The sequence below is a fragment of the Exophiala viscosa genome, assembly GCF_022695815.1.
Source record: "Exophiala viscosa unplaced genomic scaffold EDD37scaffold_6, whole genome shotgun sequence".
NCBI classification, from domain to species: Eukaryota; Fungi; Ascomycota; class Eurotiomycetes; order Chaetothyriales; family Herpotrichiellaceae; genus Exophiala; species Exophiala viscosa.
The window spans coordinates 1277926-1298701 of record NW_026944358.1 but is presented as its reverse complement, the minus strand read 5'-3'; the positions used below and the strand labels follow the sequence as shown (position 1 = coordinate 1298701).

Genomic DNA, 20776 nt, shown 5'->3' with positions numbered 1-20776 from the left:
AGCCTCACCCTGGTGACTGTCATCATTACTTCTCTACTCGTTAAGATCAAGCCATGACATATTTAGCCGAAGGAGCCGTGTTCGGCAGTTGCCATGACGTTTCCACCACGTTGATGATGTAGATTTGGGTTGTACGAAATAAGTTACGGAAGTGGAAGATCAGTGGCACGAATTGCGGCGGCCGGATATCTTATCAGGTTCAATGGATGCTCTTAACTAAACCACGGCCCGTTGGAATTGGCATTGAGACCCCTTGCCGCCTATTACCTAATGATCGCCCTGACGCGCAAGGCTGCGCGTAAATGGTGGACAAGGCTCTCACTCCGCAGAGACGCGCTTTCCCCCACGACCGAAACAACTTGTGTAATATTTTTCGACTCTTGCTCGTTCATGTGTGCTCAACTCTCTGCCGGTGTTGTTCATACTCTTCCTGCCATGCGTCATGCCCTTTCATAAGCCTGCTGTCGTTGTTGACACAAGTCGAGGCTAGACAGCTCGCGCCGGGTCCTCCCTTCCCTAAAGCCTTAGAATGCCTCCGTACCGAGTCCTGCAAGACGAGTGGTCCGACTACGATGATGATTCCGATGTCGAAATCCACGGAAAAGAACATGAAACGAGGGACGGCCTTTCGGCCCCAGACTCGCCCACAGGGGAGGAGCACAGTCTGCAGGAGCGTCCTAAGAGCACATCCCCTGAGACTGTTAAGATAAAGGAGGAATGGGTAGAGCTTTCTGACACAGACGCTGAACTGCAAGCCGAGCCGTTACAGGCAGAGACCATTGAAGTCTCACACGAAGCCACACAGGATGTTGATTACAACGTCGTCGCTCGGCCTATTCAACAGTCAATGTCACACCGCGTGGAACATGTCATGTCCAAAGCCGCACAGAATCCGTTGCCGCGGCGAGTTCGGACTAGGCCACGGGTATTGCACAATATTTCATCACGGTCGTCCCATGATGTTCTTTGGCACCGAATGCCCAACGCAGTCCCAAAAGTCGAGCGGGTAGGTGGTTTCAATGCCATCATTGATGACTGCTGATTGAGTCCCAGACAGTCTATAAGGATGTTGGTTTTCTTGTGATGAACGTCCGAGGACTCCTCGTCATGCTCCGTGAATCTGATTTGTGGTTGAATGCCTCACAAATTACCAAACTTGCTGGAGTCGAGCAAGGCAGGAAAATCAGAGTCGCCGAAGATCAAATTGAGGGCGAATATGAGAGAATAATAGGTGGATACGCTCCATATCAGGGCATCTGGGTTCAATACGAGTACGGGCGGCGGCTTGCCAGAGAATACAACGTCGAACAAACTCTCCTACCGCTATTGGAGTACGATGCCACCACTGATAGAAGCAGGCCTCCGAGTCAGCCCGCCAGAACGTTACCAAGAGGAAATGTTCCGAAGGCCGTAAGAGTTCCATCATTCGAACCGAAGGCACAAATTCAAGCACCTCAGAGGAAAACTGTGCCAGCCGACCGCCCTCACGCAGGCTCATCAGTCCACGATAAGCAACGAAGCGAGCAATCTTCTAACGCTCTGGCGAGTCGAGAAGAGTGGTTAGATTCTAGCGAAAGTGAAGATGAACTCTCTCGGATATTCGAGTCCGAAGATGTCGAAGCACTGAGGCCGACTGTGATTTCTGATGTATCTCCTGCGCCACAACCACCAGTGAACATGAACAGCAAGAGAAAGAGACAATCGGAACCACAAGGACACGTCTCAGATGAACCGACGCATGCACAGAAACGCCCGAAACAGACTCACGTTCTTTCAGATGATAAGTCTGAAGTGTTCCAGGACTACAGCCAGGTGTCAGCTCAATTGCTTTCCAGAACAATCAGAAATGCACTGCTGGACCCAAAGACAACTATACCGTCATCTCTAGAGGAATACGGGCATGGCACCCGCAATGCCAGCATTGGGGTTGGTGTTGGCCGCACGAGGAAGAACGCAGACGAGTATTCCATGAATGCGCATTCTACTTTCAGTCGCACCAGGAGGGAGCGCCTGGGCGAGCTGGGACTGTGGTTCGATCGGCGTCAATTGGCCGACAACAACGCCGTTATGCGATCGATAGAAAAGGTTAGGGCGAAAGTACCGTGGGATCAAATGTCTCAGGAGGAACAACAAAAGGTTCGCAAGCAGGTGAAGCGCAAAATCTTCCATCAGCGCTATCAAGAGGGCAGGTCACAAAGCTATTTTATCTCACAACTACTCAAGCTGGCAAATCAAAGCGGGGTCAGCAACGACGCAATACTGGGTCTTCTACTGCAGCAACAGAAATCGAGGGAGACGCTTGTCGACCTCTTTTCCGGGCTCGTCGGAGTCAACGAGTCAGGAACGCTGTCGGTAAACAAGGTGATGGTGGAAAACTACGAGGGATGGGAAACTGAATGAGAGCTGATCACTGTTTCGCAAATCAATCTCAAGTCAACCATAGGGTACGATCCTCCCCTGACAGTTGAATTTTGCTTTTGCACCGATTTGACAATCGACGAAGACAGTGCTCATGGCTGCTTGCTCGCGGCCTTTTCATGTAAGTCGTCGTCGTCTCCAACCTTGACCGATTCGTCAATCCTCTGTGCCTTGTCGCTTGCCGCGCCTGTAGACCCTTTCAACGCTTCGTCCACACTATCCATCAAGCTCTTGCCGCCACTGACTTCCGGCAGAGAAGGTGCCGTTGTCGACGTGGACGTGGGCATGCGAGCGCCAATGTCTCTGTCTGCACCCTTATTGGCGCCATAGTTGGACTTCTCCTCGTCGATGGTATTCCTAACATAGTGGTCAGACGTCAGCCTCTCTGCGGAAACGCGGCTTCTCTTGAATGCCATTGCAAGTAATCACGACTTTCTTCCGAGCCTTGACCACCCCAAGAACCCCAAGATGAGGGTATGTCCGCTGTAGGAGGTCCACGGATGTCGACTTACTGAGATATTCCGTGCTGACTTGTGTCGAGACTGTCGGGCTCGTATCCCTCCGCATGGCCCCCCCGTGTGTTCTCCATCTTGCCTTGGCCGGAGTGTAAAGTCAGCCCAGACTGATCAGCAAGTGTGGTTGATGAAATTGACACGTATTAGACGGTATGACTTCAAACCCATACATGTGATGAAGTACAAAAGCATCGGCTGGTCAACACATGCGTTTGTAAGTCGTTCGTGCACAGCACCAACGGCACCATGCAAAATGACGCAATATGTTGGATACTTGCGTATGATATGACTTCACCGCATCCGCAACTGCTCAAGCAACTGCTTCAGGGCTCATAAAAGTCTAAATGTTACCTTCTCATGGAAAAGCTGAACAATGTCGGACTTGGACTATTGGCTAACGGAACTGCCGCGCCTTCGCGGCCTCGCCAGCAGAGCCAGTACAGCAACGTGAAGAAGTTTGAGCTCCGCCACGATGACCGTTTGATCCCAATGACCTGGTACGACATTCTTCATGTCCATTGCAAGCACATACGACACGTTTCATTCCCGCCCTGTTCGAGATGAAGCACCAGGGCTTCCTCGTCTTCAAGCCTAGAAAGACGCAACTCTTCTCCTGACTTGAGCTCGTCGACTCTGATTACGTTGACACTCAATCCATCATCGACCGCGTTGCCATCTCTGAGGCCAACAATTCCAGTACCAGGTGCCTCGATTTCCACCCTTATATCCCACCCAGGAACACTCACGATGTCGCAAGGAGTGCTTGGACTGATATGAAGCTGACTCAAGCTGTCTGGCAGCAAGAAAAGGCTCGTTAAAGCGCTCTTGGGGGACTCTTCGCTTCGAGAACGCTGCGCATCGAGACGTGACACGTCAGCACTCTGGTCCACAGTCTCTATCACACTTATTAGCTGTGGTCCCTGTACAGCTGCCTCGTCTAGTCTGCCCGCAGACATCTGAATGCGCTCTAAAGTCGGACCATCGGCTTCACCGACCGAGCGTGTTTCTGTTTGTTGGGTACCTGTATCAGTTATCTGGAGCTGACCAAAGCCCAAGCTGTTGTCCATATCTGGCATTGAAGATAAAGGAGATGAAGCCCAATCACGCAGATTGTGCCTGCTCTCCAATGGGTAGCGACGCCATACGTGGGGCGCTCTCGTCAGTCGCAGACATTCGGAGTTCATTTGTTCTATGATCGACCTCAGCATTGCAACATTCTCAGGGGTGTACTCAGCAAGATCTGGAATCGTCCATTGGTCATATAAACGGCCATGCACACTTGTGACAACAAAACCCGTATGTGCTGTAATGAACAAATGACACAGGAAGCAGGCCCCTTTGCTGCTGCCGATAGCTCGAGGCAGTATGGGCGTTGAGGTTGACAGCATATAGTGTATAATCAGCTGAATTTCAGCATGGACATAGCAAGCAACCTTTTGGCGCTTGAAGGCAACCGAGCTCCTTTTGGGCTTGTAGGGCGTAGTGTACTCCACTGTGATATTGGAAAACAAACCTCTCGACCTCTTCCGACAGGCTTTGCGCACGATGTCTCGAGGAATCCTGTGACAAGCACTCAATTTGTCGATCTGCATGATTTCCTTCTTGTCGAACCAGTCTCGTGCACTCAAACCCGCTTCAGTCAAGGTCTTCCGCAAGGATTGCCTTCCATCGCAAGTCACGACTGCGAGGCTGTCTCTGACGATCGAGTGCAACTCATCTGTAGATGGTCTAGGCGACTGCTGAATCATATCCAAACTCCGCTTCAGCTCCGTCAATCTAGTGACCAGATCCTCAGCAGCTGTCGTCCGAGCAGCGGCTCGCATTCTGCCGAGAGCTTCTTCGGCCCCTAGAAGTGTCAGTCCTATTCTGCGTTTGAAAGTGCAAAGGTCCCCGACCTGAACAGAGGTTCCCTAAGCGCTCCATGATGCGATTTCGGGAGAGATTCAACGTCAGTCGAGATACCTCTGTTATGCCATCTTCAAGCTTTGTTTCTGCAACAGCATGAATATAGTAGAGGCAAGAGGTGATAGTAGACTGACCTCCTTTTGCGCAGGACATCAGACACTTGAAGATGTGAGCAAATGCACCTCTTATTTCCATACCCACGCCTTCATTGGCAGCGATGCGTATGACCAGGCCAGGAGGCTCGCGGCTTTCCTCGATACAAACGGCCGTCACACCTTTGGCACCCGGTCGGGCAGCGGCGATGAATGCAAAGTCGTCTGCCAACTGTCTTTCTGTCTTGAATGATAGTATGCGGCCTGGATCCGGTGAAGGGGGCTGAGAATCACTATATGAGGCTGACCACCAACGTCTCTGATCGCATGGCACCTCAGTCTTCGTCGACAGTGCGATAATGCTTCGGCGGAAAGTGTCCTCTGGTATAGTCCTCCAGATCGAATTTTCCCAACTCGCCGTCTGAATCAACTGCGGCGCAGACATACCACTGTTCCTGAGCCAACATTTGGCTAAGAAAGTCCGCGCTCCTGTGTAGAAACGGCGATTTACGACCCTCTATCCTGGGATCGAACAGCCAGTGAGGCCTCGCCAACTGGCAGTAACAACGACCACTTCGACTCCAACATCATTGGCTGAATTGTGCATGGTGGTGCATATCCCTCTGCACGTCAAGATTTCTCATTCACTCACCTCTGGCCGGAGCTAACGAGGCATTGTAATATGTGCATAGAGCCACCTCTGCTGCATAGTGACGTGAGGCATCCAGGCTGACACAGAACGATTTCCTTCCCGGTGTCGACGCTGTAGCGCTTGAAAGTAAAGCAAAGAGGAAAGATCAAGAAGCAATATAAAAATCGTGGGTGGCTGCAGACACACATGAAACGAAAAGAGTGGTTGAATGTATGCTCTTGTTCAAAAGACCTGCAACGGCCTTCAACCGGCCTCTCTCACCATCACGCGATCGTGATAAACCCATCTCTTAATCGACCCGAAATCCTCTCGCCATCCGTTCTCTGTTGCCAGCGAAAGGAGCAGCAATGACGATCAACCCGCCACCACCCACCCCAAAGAATTGACTTGACCACCCTCTGCCAAAATGCTAAAAGCGACATCTAATCTTTCTTCCCAACACCGTTGCAATGCAAATCCAATACCACCAATCATCATGCTTTTGCGACCGCATCAAGTTGCCTTACTACATCATTAGCTTCGTTGATCAGACTCTTTCTGAATGCTCTTTCTTCCTGATTATTGACGTCAATTGCGTCGGCCTTGAGAAGGACATGTGTCATGACGCTTTCGCTAAGCTTGCGATGCTCCTTGACTCTGTCCTGAATGTTTGAAGGAGGTTTGGAGATAAACTTGCGGCAGAGAGGCAGCCAGTTCTCATGGAATGTGTCGGATAAAGTCTGTAATTTCCCTAGAGGCGTACTCGGGTCCGCCGCAACTCGAGATGGGCGCGCTGAAGTCGTAACGGGAGCTGGACGAGGGGATGTCCCTCTAGTGCGCGACGGCTCCCTGCGATAATCGCGTTCGTCTGTCTCCGGTTTCAGACTATTGTGCGACTGTCGTTCTGACGCCCTGCCGGACGATACATGGCCTGTGGGAGAAAGATACCCCGAGGAATTGGGCGTTTTCTGGGGGATGAATTGATCATCACTGCGATGCCGCACAGATGACAAGGCACGCGGCCGTCTGCGTGGGTTCTGGTTCGTCGCTGCACTTTCCTCTCCGCTGGAAGAATGACTGTCTCTATCGCTGTAGTCGACGATGCTTTCAGTCTTGATAGCGGCAACTTCGCTGTTCTGTTTCATGTGATATTTCCGGAGTGGCCAGGAGTCATGCTTCAAGTCATGCTTTTTGTAAACCAAGCGAATTCTTCTCGAGTCCGTCTGCAACGCCCGGGCCACCGCATCCCGTAATTGACCAACATATGCCTTCTCTTCACTGATTGAATAAGCCGGAAACTCGACGGGTATCAGTGACGCCATGTATCGTACAAGGATAACATCGGGAGTGTTTGGGTCCTCTTGCCCGGTGTGTAGATTAGGTACGGAATGGCGATGCGAGTCCTGTAATATTCCATGATCGGCATCAATATACTCGAAGTGACCTGATAAATTCCCAGCGTAAGGATCAGCGATGTTGCTAGTGTAAGGCGAGCTTGCGTTGCGGCCTCCCCCGTAGGTAGGATAACTGCCGTAGCTACTCATGAGATAGCGGAAGAGGAGAAAGAGAACGGAGAGGAGGACGGCGGCGACAGTAGTGTAAGACGCGGTCGAATACTCAGTGAGTGCAGTATTGAGTTTGTCGTGGAACTCGGGTGGTAGGCGCTGAAGGAGGGGCTCGACAAGGCCAGAGAGGCTTCTCAGGGGATCAGAGAACCAAGTCTGTAGACTTGAGGAAGCCACGGTGAACGATCTTGCTCAGGAGGAGTTTGAGGGATCCAGTATCGTCTACGCTTAGGTATTCGTGGTTGTATGTGCGTGTCTTGTGTTTTGATCTGTCAAGGACAAAAAAAAGTGGTGAAAGGAGTCGACGTCGTCACGTAGTGGAGTATTTGAATAGGGATCGACGAATGCTGGTGATCTGTCTCGGAAAGTTCAGAACAGCTGAGAGGAAGACCGGGATAACTGGCGATACCAAACTCCAACAGGCGAAGTGTGAGAACTGTGGTAGAAGGAGCGCCGAAGGAGCAATATTCTGAGTGCCGCAAGGAAGCGTCTCGAACCAGCGGCTTTTTGTCTCGGCCTAAGGCGGGCACTGGGGAGATGACGCAGATGAGCAGATGATGTGTGCGTGGTATTGTCTCGGAGCGCTTCTATTTTTCAATGATAACCATAACTTATGGCTGCGTCGTTTCTCCGTTTTGGGGGCGTGCTTTGTCGAACATGTGTGAGGAAACGATATACGGTACAATTGTCGAGTTCTGATTCAGCTGAGCGAGCAATGTCCTTGGGGATGACTGTCAAGCGAGAGAGGATTGCACAGCCTTGCCGGCCTGGAAGAACGTTTTCAGCATACAGTAGAAAAGCCGCAGCCGCCGCGCAGCTAACGCAGCCCAGTCCTAAACCTACAGGTGCACTGATTGATTCTCTCAGCACTAAAATCCCCGTCGCATGGTATGCCCGCTCCGAAAGGACGATTTTCAGCCTCATGTACCTCATATTCCTCTCAGCCAAGGCTTGTGACCCTTGCTCGTTCTTCGTCCTTTTACAGCTGCCTGATCAGTTTGCCCCCAGTTCTTCTCGTTTCCCTGATGATTGAAGATGGGTTTCGGGCAATTGACCTCTGTGACACGACAGCCACGAACCTCGTCTGAACACAAAGGCATACTCCTCCAGCTTCTTGTAGCTATTCTTGACTTTGCAATTCTGTCATAACAAACAACCAGGCCTCGCAAATATACGCATTTTTTCCGTATGCAGCGCCACTCTGCTTGGTTCCTTGAGCCTGCGTTTCCCTGCCGAGACACTTCAATGCTATTCGATAGAAAGAAAAATCAGCCACATTGTCCGACGAACGATCCAATGATGGACAACAGAAAACAAAGAGCCGGGCACTGTAAGGAATCGCCTCGGCGATGTTGAGAGGCTTTCAGTGCTGCCAGATGTCTGCAATCAACCCCGGACTGACCTTGCCCACTCTATCAGGCACATCGAATGCAGCCTTGTGAGAACCTAAAGTGATCTTACGAGCACCGTACGATGCTCTGACCTGGCCTTTCGCCTCAAAGTGTCTCGGCTTGCATCTCTTGCCGTACAGCCATTGTTCGTAGCTGGACCGTCGTGAATTACGCCGGTCACAATGATTCAGCATCAATTATATATAGTGTCTGGGCCAAAGCTGTCCAGTCTATTGTTTTGTCTCGTATGGGTTACCCATCATTTTGTGCCCTCAGCCTATCATAAACACTCTGGGGTCCATATCATGAAGATTCTGGCGACTCTTTCTCCAGTAACTGATCAGCGATCTCTCATCCCCAATGCACAAATTGGCGATATGATTATTGGCTCGCGAGCCCCGAAAGAACCTTCAACGGCCAAGTGTCCGTCGTTGACCGAATTGATGTCATTGCTGAAACCTCAACCCCTGCGTAGCCCACCGCCTGCTGCCATCCCGCGTCAATCAGCTGCAACGCAGTCGCGTACCTGGCCGTTTGGATGATGGGTGGTTCCTCCGGAATGGCCATCCGCAAGTTGCATCCCTGCAGTCGACCTCGCACGGATTTTTTGAACCCACGTCGTGCTTGCGAGATGCTTGCGAGACCCCACGTTCACCTGCAGGGTGGGATGTTGAACACAAAGCAGAATAGATTATTTTTGATCGAAAGAAAATGGCATTCAGATTACCATCCTTTGTAGGCAGAAGGGGTATGGTCGAGCAGAGTAAGTCACTGCCTTGTAGGCTATCACCACTTTGCGCATAGGCTATACAGATTAATCCTTCATCTACTGTACTTGTCCCTGTATCATGCAACCGGGCCCAAATGTCCAAGTGACCTTCTGCAGGTTGAAGCTGGCGTTCCGCGTCAGACTACGGTACTGAAACCCCTCAGTAAACAGCCCCAACGTCATTTCTGAGAGGCCCTTTTGGCACTTGATATTCGTTTTCCGGCCATTCCTGTCGGTCAATCACTGCTCTTGCCTCACTGCCTCAATGAGGTCCCCTTGTTCGACGGCTGATCATCCGTTACGGCGTCATCCCTGTGCAACTTCTACCTGCCACTTCACGGGGGCCACATGCTACTTGCTTTACCTACTCGGACGTGGGTACGTGCCCAAACATCACTCGTTTCGAGGTACCTACTTAAGTAATGGTCTAATGGTCGTAACTTGCTTCTCACGTCAACCTCACTTTCACCGCCCACTACACCTGACTCCACCACTACCAAATACCGTGAGAGCACGTTACTTCTCTTTTGCTTCGCTTTTGCTTTATCTCACCTCGTACTCCCACCTCCCCCTTACTATCCCAGACGTTCATTCCGCATTTATGATCACTCTGCGATCATGGACAACGACATCTACATCCTACCGAATGTGACAGAACCTCAGCCTACGTCGTCCTTCCTGTCCTTCCCTCCAGTCCCAGTCGCTGCCGCCTTGATTGTCTCTCTGGTCTGGTTTGCCTACTGGTGTATTCAAGACTATCGGCTTTTCATATCTCTCGGCCGTGGTGGACCTCCTCACAACATCTATGGCTGGATCCTCACTTCCTTCATTGTCCGGCCTTTCACGCTCGCTGATCGAGACACGAAATGGACAGGTGACTACCCGGACACGGGAGCTCACAAAGAGATTCTGGCTCTTCCCAACCGAGAAGGTGAACGTCCAATCGTCAAGGGAATCGCACCTCAGCGACAATTCAGTCAACGGCCTACAGCTGAAATGAATGCGGTAAGTTTGACCAGGTTCGCTCGACTGGACTGCAAGCTCAAACGAGTGGCCAACATCGAGTGTTAAAAATTCCCTGCTAATGTCTGTAAGCGTGTATTGTCTCTATTTGCATCGATCGTCTTGAAAAATCCGAATTTGCTCGAGCAGAAACTCTCTAGCTTAGAGAAGCACAACATTGCACTCTTTGTTCATCCGACTCTTCTTTCAAGACCCCACAACCTGCCGGAAACGGCCGTAATGTCGAAGGGTGAGCTGGGACACATCCACGGCGACACATCCATGCATCTCTACTTTTCACCAGCAGACGCCAAAGTCATCATCGAGAAAGGTTGGGCAGAACGACACCGATGTGCAAGGACTCAGCCGTGGTGGTTTGGTGGCAAGAAGTACATGTGGAAGATTGGGGACAGCTTTCTTATCGTTTACGCTCCTCGAGATGAACATGAATTCGATGTCCTGCGGACTCTGTTAAGAGCGAGCGCAAGATTCATGACCAACGACGAAACAGTAGTGGAGCCACCGAGAGACGATACGGGTTTGAAGAATGAGGATACTCGCAGGAAAAGTGCTCCGTGACAACCTAATCAACGGCGTTTCTTTCTTGCAGCATTGAACCTCTGGGCGGTTACCCATCCTTTACGAAAATGGCAGATGATGAGCGTCAACACCATCAGGGCTTTTCAAGAATGCGACTGATTCCAACGAAAGCGTGGCGTTCCGGTGGTAAATTAGAATAGCTGCACAAAGACTGAACAGCATTGATAGATTCAAGAATAAAAAATCATTCTCAAATCGACGCTTCAATTGTCTCCGAGGTGAACGCATTGCAGCAATATAACTGGATTACAGATTGACGATAACTCCCATATTTAAGTCAAGAGAGATTTTGCCTGTGCGATCATGCTATTCATATTATGTCTCAATGTGTCCAGGCATCTTGGTGTTCTCGAATGTCGTTGATTGAGGTTCTGCGATGCTTTTTCACTTCCATCTCGGAAATCTTTCCCCAGCATGGGGAGCAGTCCGAGAATAGCCGACAATTATCAATGTCGAGAGCCACACCATTTCGTCGCTTTACTCATCACATATCACCACCAACAACATTCCAGTCTCGCAATCACTGGCTAAACAGAGATGGCAGCTACAATCTCCCGGCATCGCTGCCTCAATGGCCATCCATGGTCTTCACCCTTCAAAGTCTTCCTCTCCCCAACCGCAACCCCGACGGCCCCGAACCGAACCTTTGCCACCACGACCGACGACATCCCCACGATTAAGCCACGAGTCCGAGCGACAACTTTCGCCGACAAGATCAATGCCGGTCCATCATTCACAGAGTTTGTGTCTGGACGAGAACAGCCATTGGATCCGTCCGAAGCATATGCGCTAAAGACAGCGTTGGTAGGACCCGAAGGGAAGAAGAAACAGATCACCCGTCTCCCTTCATGGCTCAAGACATCCATACCAGACACCTCAAATTATAAAAAGATCAAAAAGGACCTTCGTGGTCTCAATTTACATACCGTGTGTGAGGAGGCTCGATGTCCAAACATTTCGGAATGCTGGGGTGGGAGCGACAAGTCGGCTGCCACGGCCACCATAATGCTCATGGGGGACACATGTACACGCGGATGTCGATTTTGCAGCGTTAAAACGTCCAAAGCGCCTCCACCGCTCGACCCGCATGAGCCTGAACACACTGCGGAGGCGTTGTCGCGATGGGGTCTGGGCTATGTGGTGCTCACAAGTGTGGACCGCGACGATCTTGCAGATGGTGGTGCGCATCATTTTGCCGAGACTGTACGGAAGATCAAGTCGAAGGCGCCTTCCATCCTTGTCGAGTGTCTTACGGGCGACTATGCTGGAGACTTGGACATGGTCAAGCTGGTTGCCACATCAGGCCTGGACGTCTATGCCCATAACGTTGAGACCGTCGAAGCCTTGACGCCTCAAGTACGAGACAGGCGAGCAACATTCCGACAATCTCTGAGTGTCCTGAAGGCAGCCAAAGCAGCAAGACCAGACCTCATCACCAAGACCTCCATCATGCTTGGACTTGGCGAGACCGAGGAGCAACTCTGGGCTGCGCTCCGAGAACTACGCGCTATCGATGTCGATGTGGTCACCTTTGGCCAGTACATGCGTCCGACCAAGCGACATATGCCTGTACATGAGTACGTCACACCTGATGTATTCGAGCAGTGGAGAGTGCGATCCTTGGAGATGGGCTTCCTCTATGTGGCTAGCGGACCCTTGGTTCGGAGCAGTTATAAAGCAGGCGAGGCATTTATTGAGAACGTGTTGAAGAAGAGACGTGCGGGTAGGACCGAAACTGCCAATGCAGATATTGCTGGCGATATCCCGGTCAAGACCCTGGAGGTGGGCAAGGCTTGAGCTGAATAGTCATCCCATCTGCACAATCAGGGCTACCAAGCAGCTGGCTTTCTATGTTGGAATCCTTTCGAGCGTGGTCGGCGTTCAAGTCTGAAATCCAATGTGTTCTGGTCATTGTCAACCAATGTCCACCCCATCCTGCCTGTTATTTCTGCGCCGGCTTCCCATAAGTCGACCTTCTTGCTTACGCTACTGTAGACCGTGGAGGGCATCTCATCGCGTTATCTTCCTTTTGTGTTTGTGAAGACCTCCACAGTTCAGAGACCCGAACAGTTGTTTGTCATTCCCTTCAGAAGCACTCCTGCCTAAGTCCGCTTCAGTATTTACCCCAAACGCCACGTTACTTCATGTATCGGCTCACACCCACATCCGTGTTGTCTTCATTTTAACCACAGCTTCCGCACTCTGGCGCTCTGACATCGTCGACCCCACCCATCCTCCTTCCTGATCCACTACCTCCAAACCCGCTGCCACCGCCGCCTCTTCCTCCTGAAGGTCCACTTCCGCCCGGCCCTGCACCGACTCCCCCTGCGCGGTTCGCTCCTCCCCACCTCGCACGCTCCTGGTAGGCATTTGGTCGTCCGCGCGAGTTGAATCGACTGTTTTGCGCTGCGGTATAGGGGTCAAGGCTGAACAGAGACACGAAGTACAGGCCGAGAAAGTTGTAGATGTTGTCGCCTAGGCGGGAGATGCGGGCGGAAACAGGGGGTCTGAGTTCACGGTGTCAGTAATTCGTACCACGAAATAGCTTGGGAGATCGTTAGGGCTGCGTTGAACACCGGAGGAAGGCAAAGTGGCGGCGAGGCATAGTCTGAACGTACGTATCAAGAACATGACCAGATGAGGAGATGTAGCTGGAAGTGGTCGCGGGCTTCTTTGGTGGGTTGGCTTTATCCATCTTGAAAGGGATACAGAGAAGAGGCAGGAGAAATCTGAGGTTCAGCGAAAGGTCGTGTGTGACTGCCGAAAGGATATGAGCGATGTCTACGGAGTAGTGGCAGTGGTGGAAGACGTGGGCCGTTGTGTCACACCAGCCTCGTGAGGCCCTGCGCTGTGCAGCCTTGCTTGTTTGGAGCCGCGGTTTTGCCGTCGCCGACAAACACCTCTGCAGACTTATTCTCACCTTGCACTGCAACACCATTGTGGACCACTTCCCTGTCATTGACAAGCTGTGTCGCCAATTCAAAATCACAACACCAAGAGACATCTTATGTGGATGACGCAGGGTGGCATTCAACCTTTTTAGGTACTAGGTAGGATCCGATGTCTGTTTCCCGGCGAACTCAACCACCCTTAGACGTGAGGACTCATTGGCTCCTTCCCTTGCCGTGATGCTCCTGGTGTTACGTCCATATCTTGCTCCCTTGATGTATCCGAGGGTTTCTGTTCGGGCGCCACGTTTCACAGCTTGCATTGTCTCTGTGACACTTGCTCAAAAGGCCCCAAGTACAAGTCTTTGCTCTCGACTCTAGACTCAAGTCGGCAACACTGATACACTCGCTTTTCGTCTCAGTAATCATGCCGCTCAGCACAGCACAGCAGACCTGATTTCGCCTTGAGAAAGTCGAGAGGCTCAATTGTTGGAGGGGTTCAATGGTTGGCCGCGAACAAGCTCGGGTAGAAGTCGCCTGCAGACTCTACATCCCAAGCTGCTATATGACACGCGACACTCTTACCTCGTACTATCCGGGAAAGTTACAGGGGACATTCACAACGCGGTCAAGGCACCCAGAGGAACGTCGACACACGTCAGCACATCGAGCGGTGGCTTTGCGTTTTTCGTCTCTATCGATCAGTATGGAAGATTTGGGTCTTGCGGATGCTATTGCTTGGACAAGACATGCTGGGAAACACGCTAAGTTGGAAAAAAGGCCTCGAATTCAACTGTCCTTCCACCTGTGACATCTTCGCTGCTGATGTGGCATTCGTTGAGAATGGACTGCTTTCGCCATGGCATTGAGCCGAGACGATCTCGTTCTCGTGACACGAACTAGATGTGGAGCAATGCTCGAACTTCAAAGCCACATCTAGAGTAGGTGAAAGGCTGGTGGTGTAATCATTTTTGGTCGCCATCGGGAGTTTGTCAAAAGTATCAGGGAACTGGCGAGAGGGTCGTCAATTGTGTAATAAGTTGCGAGACGAGACCGTGTTTGAGGTTGGAACCATGTGTGCCAATTGATATCACGCACGCGATGGATTTGGTGTTGGGGAGCCCATATTAGGTATCAACGTACATAGTACCTACTGTCAAGCCATCCATGGCTACTTCTGCGTTGAGGTCATGTAAGTACCAGCCGGCCTCAAAGCGCTACAGACCTTCTCCCCGTCGACATCTTTTTCGAGAATCTGATACTCGTAACAGACCCCAGTCTGTAAACGACGTGCATTTTCTGCATTGCCGAAAAGATGCGCAACCGATGAAAAGTGCTCCAATCGTACCTAAGTTAGGTAGGTATTCAAAGGGGCCAGTGGGGGCCCCCTACTTAGGCTAGGGAGGCTGTGATCTTTAGGAACAAGGGCAAGGCGGTTGTGGCGCATTGGCGGTCAATTGCCGTCATCATGCAGAAGTCAAATTCCCATCAATGACATACGGTTCTGGGCCCTTAGCCAGACTCACTCACTCTGAGCGACGATGTCTTCCTGCCGCCGAAAACCTACATTTCTGTCGTCTCGAGGCACCTTGACCTAGAAAGATGTGTTCGTATGGAAGCGGCGCAATCAGAAATGTGTACACTTTCGACCACGGCACGAACTCATCAATTCCACAAGTCAGTCAAGTTGGCCAGATGGACATCGCAGGCTAACAATCGACAGATATTGCAATAGCCTTCAGTTGCCTCCAAAATCTCCTTTCGACTACTGCCTTGCGGAGAACTCTGCATTGAGCCATGCCCTAACGACCCTTGCTGAAACGCTCACTCTTCGATTCGGTATACGTTTTCCTTCCTTCTCCTGGAATTGCTCTAATACTGCGTATAGCCGCTGGCGGCGCTTTCGTGATCCTTTCAGACGGAAACACGCAGTATGTCTTGGCTGGGTTTGTGGAAGAGCATGGCATCGTGCAATTGCTGGGTCACAATGATGCCGACTTGAAAATATGGGGTAAAGTTTGGTCGAAACTTCGTCGAAGCTCACCCCGACCAGCCTGTTGTGGTGCACGATGCCAGTCGAAATAAGTTTCTAAAGGACCTTTCTGCTGTCGCTGGCTCCCCAGGCCTACGGTTCTGTGCAGCTGTACCCATCGTCTCGAAAGCGGATATTGCGATCGGATACGTCCTTGTCGGTGACACGCGTGAGCATGGAGAAACTTCCGATCGAGAACTCAATCAGATCTCTTCCGTTGCAAAGCAATGCATGAGTCAACTAGAACAAGACTATGACTTGTGTCTGGAGAGGAGGTGGTCGAGAATGGTTCAAGGTTTGAGCGCGTTTCTACAACGCCCACCAGCACTTGACCAGATGCTGGAAGAACCGCCAAATTATAGCGAAGCGTATCACCAGGTCATCTCACATCATTTAGCAGAAGGCAAGAGCTCTGAGGAGGAACCAGAAGAACCATCAGAAGACTCAGCAGCGTCGAGACCACAACAGTCAAATGAAACCAGTTCACGCAAGCGAAAACAAAAACAATCCGGGGAAGGCCAGGACGAGACACCGTACCGTCGAGTATTCAGGCGCTCAGCTGAGTTCCTCCGCGAAGCTCTTGGCGCTGATGGTGTGATCTTCGCCGACGGGCTGATAAGCTTCCATGGTACTTTGCACCCTGCTGCAGAGCCCGAACAGGAACCTGAAAAAGAGATGGCTGAAGCCAACCAGGACAAGGTTTCCGCAGCGGATGCCGAGGACCTACAGGAGACTGCGTCCTCACGAAACTTCACAAGTGCCGAGTTCCGAAAGCACGTCCGGACGCACAATCCGTCGGAGATACTGGGCATCGCCATGCAATCCGAGACTATCAAGCCGGCATTCCAAAACCTCTCACCGAGTACATTAGGCCTTGATCATGTTGACGAAGGTTTCCTCCAATATTTGATGGGTAAGTTTGTGGATGGGCAAGTTTGGTTCTTTAGCGATGGCCCCTATTGCTGCCAGGGTCATACCGTTGCATCCGACGATACCGATGACACCAAGCGACTGTTGCAGGCTTTCCCGGGTATCCGTCAACTGATGTTTGCGCCTCTGAAAGATCCTGTCGACATCAAGAGACTTGCGGGATGTTTTGTTTGGTCCACTCGCACACAGCCTATATTCGCCAACGACGATCTTCCCTCGCTTGATACCTTCTTACACACTGTCGAGGCAGAGATATCACGCATTGATACAATAGCTGCACTGAAACAGAAAGAATCGTTCATGGCCTCGGTCAGCCATGAACTGAGATCACCGTTGCATGGGATTCTCGGAGCCGTGGAGTTTCTGGTCGAAAGTGGACTAGATAATTTTCAAGAGAGTCTGGCCGACACCATACGTGCTTGCGGAACTATCCTCCACGAAACTCTTAGCAGCGTCCTGTCTTTCACCAAGATCAACCAGTTCGAGAGGAGACGGGACGACCCTCGACAAAACATGCCCGGCATGTCCCCATGGTCTTTGGAGAACAAAGACTTGGCCAGACGTGAAGATTCAGAAGGCATGTTGGTTTGGACAAACATTGCCGAGCTTTGCGAAGAGATCGTCGAGGTGGTGGTTAGTGGAGATCAATCCGACCTTAAGATTTCCCTCGATATTGCTTATCGAGACTGGAACTTTTTGACAGAGCCAGGCGCGCTACGTCGGGTTATGATGAACGTGATTGGAAATGCGCTGAAGTACACTTCCAACGGAGGTGTGGAGATCTCCTTACGTACCGAGAAAAACCATGGCAACGAGGAGAATAGTGCAGAAGTACACCCCGATCAGATCGTTGTCTTCACGGTCAAAGACTCAGGCCAGGGCATGTCAAAGGCCTTCCTTGAAAATCATCTATTTGTTCCCTTCTCGCAGGAGAATTCGATGTCCGATGGTGTTGGGCTGGGAATGTCAATTGTCAAGAGCCTGGTCGCTCTCCTTGCCGGCGAGATGCAAGTCGAGAGTCATGTGGGGGAAGGCACGACATTTGCAATCAGCATACCGATGCGCGCAGCCCATCACGAGGCTGTGCTGGAAAAGAATACCGTTGCTCTGCGTGATCGGACCTTGAAAGTTGTCATGTCTTCTCCGGATATCGACCATATGCTCCGGCCTTATTCTGAACAGTGGTTCGGCTGCAAGGTGGTGCCATGGAACGAGGCAGATGTGGCTTTCATCTCGGCTGAAGAATTGTCCGCTCGTAAATACGAGGGTCCTAAGATTGTTGCCGTTGGCAAGAGAACAGCAAAGTCGAAGCAGCATAGCAATACCACCAATGTTATATCAGAGCCGATTGGGCCTGTCAAGGTCTCCAAAGCCTTGCTCAGGTGCATGAAATCAGACGAGGGGAAAGTGATGACTGACATATCTGCGGATGCCCCCGTTGAGACATCAGTCGAGGATCCACCAGATATTTCTCCGCAGCAGAGGCTAGAGTGTCTCAGCATTGGCAATGATCTATCTGACCAGGGCTTAGATGATGCAAACGCTGTCCGCACTGCGTCGTCGCCAGGTGAGTTGAATAGGAAGATGTCAGATGAAAAATCAGAGCCAACACCAGGTCCAAATGGCGCTACGTCTAGTGCGAAGGGGAATACATCGACACCTTACGCAATATCGACCAATGTCGGCCCACCAAAGGATATTACCCCAGCCATCTTGCTGGTGGAGGACAACTTGATCAATCTTCGCTTGTTGCAGACATACATGAAGAAGAGGGGCTACAAAGACATTCACACAGCAAACAATGGACTCGTTGCGGTGCAGGCGGTCGAAAAGCGAACCGACGGTTTCAGTATTGTCGTTATGGACATCTCCATGCCGGAAATGGACGGGTTCGAGGCCACTCGTCGAATTCGCGAATTGGAGCGCCAGCATGGTTTGCCACAATCATTGATCATTGCGCTCACTGGTTTGGCGAGAGCGGCAGATCGGACGAATGCGTACGAAGCCGGGGTCGATCACTATATGACCAAACCATTAAAGTTCCAGGAGCTGGGCTCGTTGCTTACAGATTGGGAAGCAGAGAGAAAGTGATTCGAGGTAGAAATCAACCAAGTTAATGTATGGGCTGACATGGGCCCCGTGTGACCGATGCGCACGCAGTCCAGCGACGAACATCCGTCTACAGTGTCGCAGTCTACGACCACCATGACGTCGACAATGTCGGTGCAAGCACAGAATAAAACCTTCGTTCTAGCTGCAACTTCCATCCGAATGCACAATCGATTCGCACGGGCGAAAATTTGTGGACCACGAGCCAGCAGAACTTGAAGCAAAGCTGTATGACGAGTACAGCGAGGTGGTAGGCGGCCTTGACAGGTGGGAGGGATTCTTTGTCTTCCTTCCCACGACCTCGATGAGTGGTTGGACTTTGGGGAGTCACGATCGCTCTTTCCCTTCTTTCCGTACCTCTAATGTTACATCTGTATCTTTCTCCCTCGATGTATTTGATGAAAATGTATTCAGGTGCCACACCTCTCGACCTTGCATCGTCTCCTGCACCTTCGCGAAAAGCCACCGTCCTCTGTTCTCTGCACATATCTCGACATCAACTCATACCATGCTTCAGAATGTTCAATTCGATGGCCGAAAATGACGAGGGACGACACAATGTCTCGTGGAAAGAGCGAGTGGCACACTTTACGTGGTCATGGTTCGAATGTACCATGTCAACCGGTGCTCTGGGCACGCTGTTGTCGGAACAGCCGTACACTTTTGACGGCCTCAGAACAATCGGGAAAGTGGTCTTTCTCCTCGACCTTGTGTTGTTTGTCACCTTTTCAACGCTCATCACTACGAGGTTCTTCCTCAACAAGGGTGCTCTTACCAAATCACTGCACGATGGAAAAGAAAGCTTCTACTTCGGCACATTCTGGGTCAGCATCGGAATGCTCATATACTGCCTCCAGGCCTATGCCGTTCCCTCCTGCGGTCAATGGCTGGTAACCACCCTCGAAGTGCTCTACCGGTTGTATGCAGGCTGCGTGTTGCTGGTGGCCACCTTTCAGTACCACGTCATCTTCGACCTCGAGCGTCTGTCCGTGCATGAAATGATGCCTGCCTGGATCTTACCCCTCTATCCGTTCCTTGTCCTCGGTCCCGTCGCCGGTACGCTGCTGTACAGTCAGCCGCGATCGACGTCAGCACTACCAATCTTGATCGGTGGCATAGCTTTCCAAGGTCTTGGATGGTGCTTTGCCTTCATCCAGTACACACTATACATCACCAGGTTAACGAGCGGAGTGGTGCCGGATGAAGCAGAAAGGCCCGGCATGTATGTGGCAGTCGGACCAGCTGGTACGTTCTCACCTCGGCATACACGACAGAGCTAATCGTAACAGCGTACACCTGCAGCGCCTTGATCATCCTGGGCAGTCAAGCACAAGTCATTCTTCCACCAGGCTTTCTGGGTATTACCACAGTGCCAGTCGGCGATATCTGCAAGGCGGTGGGAGTTGGCGCCGGTATTTTCCTCTGGCTGGTTGGGTTTTGGTTTTTCGCCCTTGGCACCGTGGGTTTGATCCACGGCTGGAAACATGCACACTTCACCCTGAACTGGTGGGCCATCATTTTTCCAAATGCCGGGCTCACTATAGCACTGATCCAGATTGGCAACGTGCTAGGAAGTGTAGGTATCAAGGCTGTATCCTCTGCCATGACGGTCTTGCTGTGTGGAGCGTGGCTTTGGGTGGCCTCCTTGAACATCAGAGCCGTCTGGCGTGGTCAAATACTGTGGCCGCATAATGACGAGGATATGGAGGATGTTGAGGGTCATGAGCCATAGCTGACAGTCATGATGTTCCCAAAACATGTGAAGCTAGGCAAATGCTGTGTGGAGGGAAGACTCATGTCAGTCTTCACAACATGTTATCGGTATTCCTTCAGCTTTCCTATCTTATTCGCCAGACTCCATGCCCATATCTTTGCATGACCTAGAGTCGGCCGCAGCTCAAATTTGTCAGGCCTGCGGGAGACGGAACA

At 51.3% G+C, this 20776-nt stretch overlaps 9 protein-coding genes across 9 annotated transcripts; 6 read left to right on the top strand and 3 right to left on the bottom strand.

Moving 5' to 3' along the window:
* The first annotated feature begins 871 nt into the window (after window positions 1-871).
* On the top strand, window positions 872-2455 carry EDD37DRAFT_442675 (uncharacterized protein). The gene is made up of 2 exons (XM_062812777.1): window positions 872-1006; window positions 1058-2455. Exon 2 carries the CDS (start codon window positions 1084-1086, stop codon window positions 2398-2400), a length of 1317 nt encoding a protein of 438 aa, XP_062669759.1. The 5' UTR covers window positions 872-1006; window positions 1058-1083; the 3' UTR covers window positions 2401-2455.
* A 55-nt stretch (window positions 2456-2510) lies between these two features.
* Window positions 2511-5375, bottom strand: EDD37DRAFT_650952 (uncharacterized protein; the record flags this gene model as incomplete). The annotated part of the gene is made up of 5 exons (XM_062818303.1): window positions 2511-2775; window positions 2931-3012; window positions 3466-4779; window positions 4829-4924; window positions 4973-5375. The coding sequence occupies 5 exons, from the start codon at window positions 5373-5375 to the stop codon at window positions 2511-2513; spliced, it is 2160 nt and encodes a 719-aa protein (XP_062669758.1).
* A 537-nt stretch (window positions 5376-5912) lies between these two features.
* Window positions 5913-7397, bottom strand: EDD37DRAFT_442666 (uncharacterized protein). The gene has a single exon (XM_062812776.1). It carries the CDS (start codon window positions 7103-7105, stop codon window positions 6056-6058), a length of 1050 nt encoding a protein of 349 aa, XP_062669757.1. The 5' UTR covers window positions 7106-7397; the 3' UTR covers window positions 5913-6055.
* A 988-nt stretch (window positions 7398-8385) lies between these two features.
* On the top strand, window positions 8386-9147 carry EDD37DRAFT_442681 (uncharacterized protein). Its single transcript, XM_062812778.1, has 2 exons — window positions 8386-8456; window positions 8546-9147. The coding sequence occupies exon 2, from the start codon at window positions 8700-8702 to the stop codon at window positions 9057-9059; it is 360 nt and encodes a 119-aa protein (XP_062669756.1). The 5' UTR covers window positions 8386-8456; window positions 8546-8699; the 3' UTR covers window positions 9060-9147.
* A 381-nt stretch (window positions 9148-9528) lies between these two features.
* Window positions 9529-10897, top strand: EDD37DRAFT_442599 (uncharacterized protein). The gene is made up of 2 exons (XM_062812774.1): window positions 9529-10291; window positions 10382-10897. The coding sequence occupies exons 1-2, from the start codon at window positions 9905-9907 to the stop codon at window positions 10865-10867; spliced, it is 873 nt and encodes a 290-aa protein (XP_062669755.1). The 5' UTR covers window positions 9529-9904; the 3' UTR covers window positions 10868-10897.
* Window positions 10898-11355: 458 nt separating this feature from the next.
* On the top strand, window positions 11356-12878 carry EDD37DRAFT_442608 (mitochondrial lipoyl synthase). Its single transcript, XM_062812775.1, has one exon. It carries the CDS (start codon window positions 11426-11428, stop codon window positions 12683-12685), a length of 1260 nt encoding a protein of 419 aa, XP_062669754.1. The 5' UTR covers window positions 11356-11425; the 3' UTR covers window positions 12686-12878.
* Window positions 12879-13070: 192 nt separating this feature from the next.
* Window positions 13071-13583, bottom strand: EDD37DRAFT_650948 (uncharacterized protein; the record flags this gene model as incomplete). Its single annotated transcript, XM_062818302.1, has 2 exons — window positions 13071-13395; window positions 13507-13583. The coding sequence occupies 2 exons, from the start codon at window positions 13581-13583 to the stop codon at window positions 13071-13073; spliced, it is 402 nt and encodes a 133-aa protein (XP_062669753.1).
* A 1826-nt stretch (window positions 13584-15409) lies between these two features.
* On the top strand, window positions 15410-19107 carry EDD37DRAFT_682123 (uncharacterized protein; the record flags this gene model as incomplete). Its single annotated transcript, XM_062819783.1, has 4 exons — window positions 15410-15453; window positions 15512-15615; window positions 15665-15787; window positions 15816-19107. 4 exons carry the CDS (start codon window positions 15410-15412, stop codon window positions 18827-18829), a joined length of 3285 nt encoding a protein of 1094 aa, XP_062669752.1. The 3' UTR covers window positions 18830-19107.
* A 354-nt stretch (window positions 19108-19461) lies between these two features.
* Window positions 19462-20579, top strand: EDD37DRAFT_658257 (voltage-dependent anion channel; the record flags this gene model as incomplete). The annotated part of the gene is made up of 2 exons (XM_062818958.1): window positions 19462-20092; window positions 20137-20579. 2 exons carry the CDS (start codon window positions 19462-19464, stop codon window positions 20577-20579), a joined length of 1074 nt encoding a protein of 357 aa, XP_062669751.1.
* Between the last annotated feature and the right edge of the window lie 197 nt (window positions 20580-20776).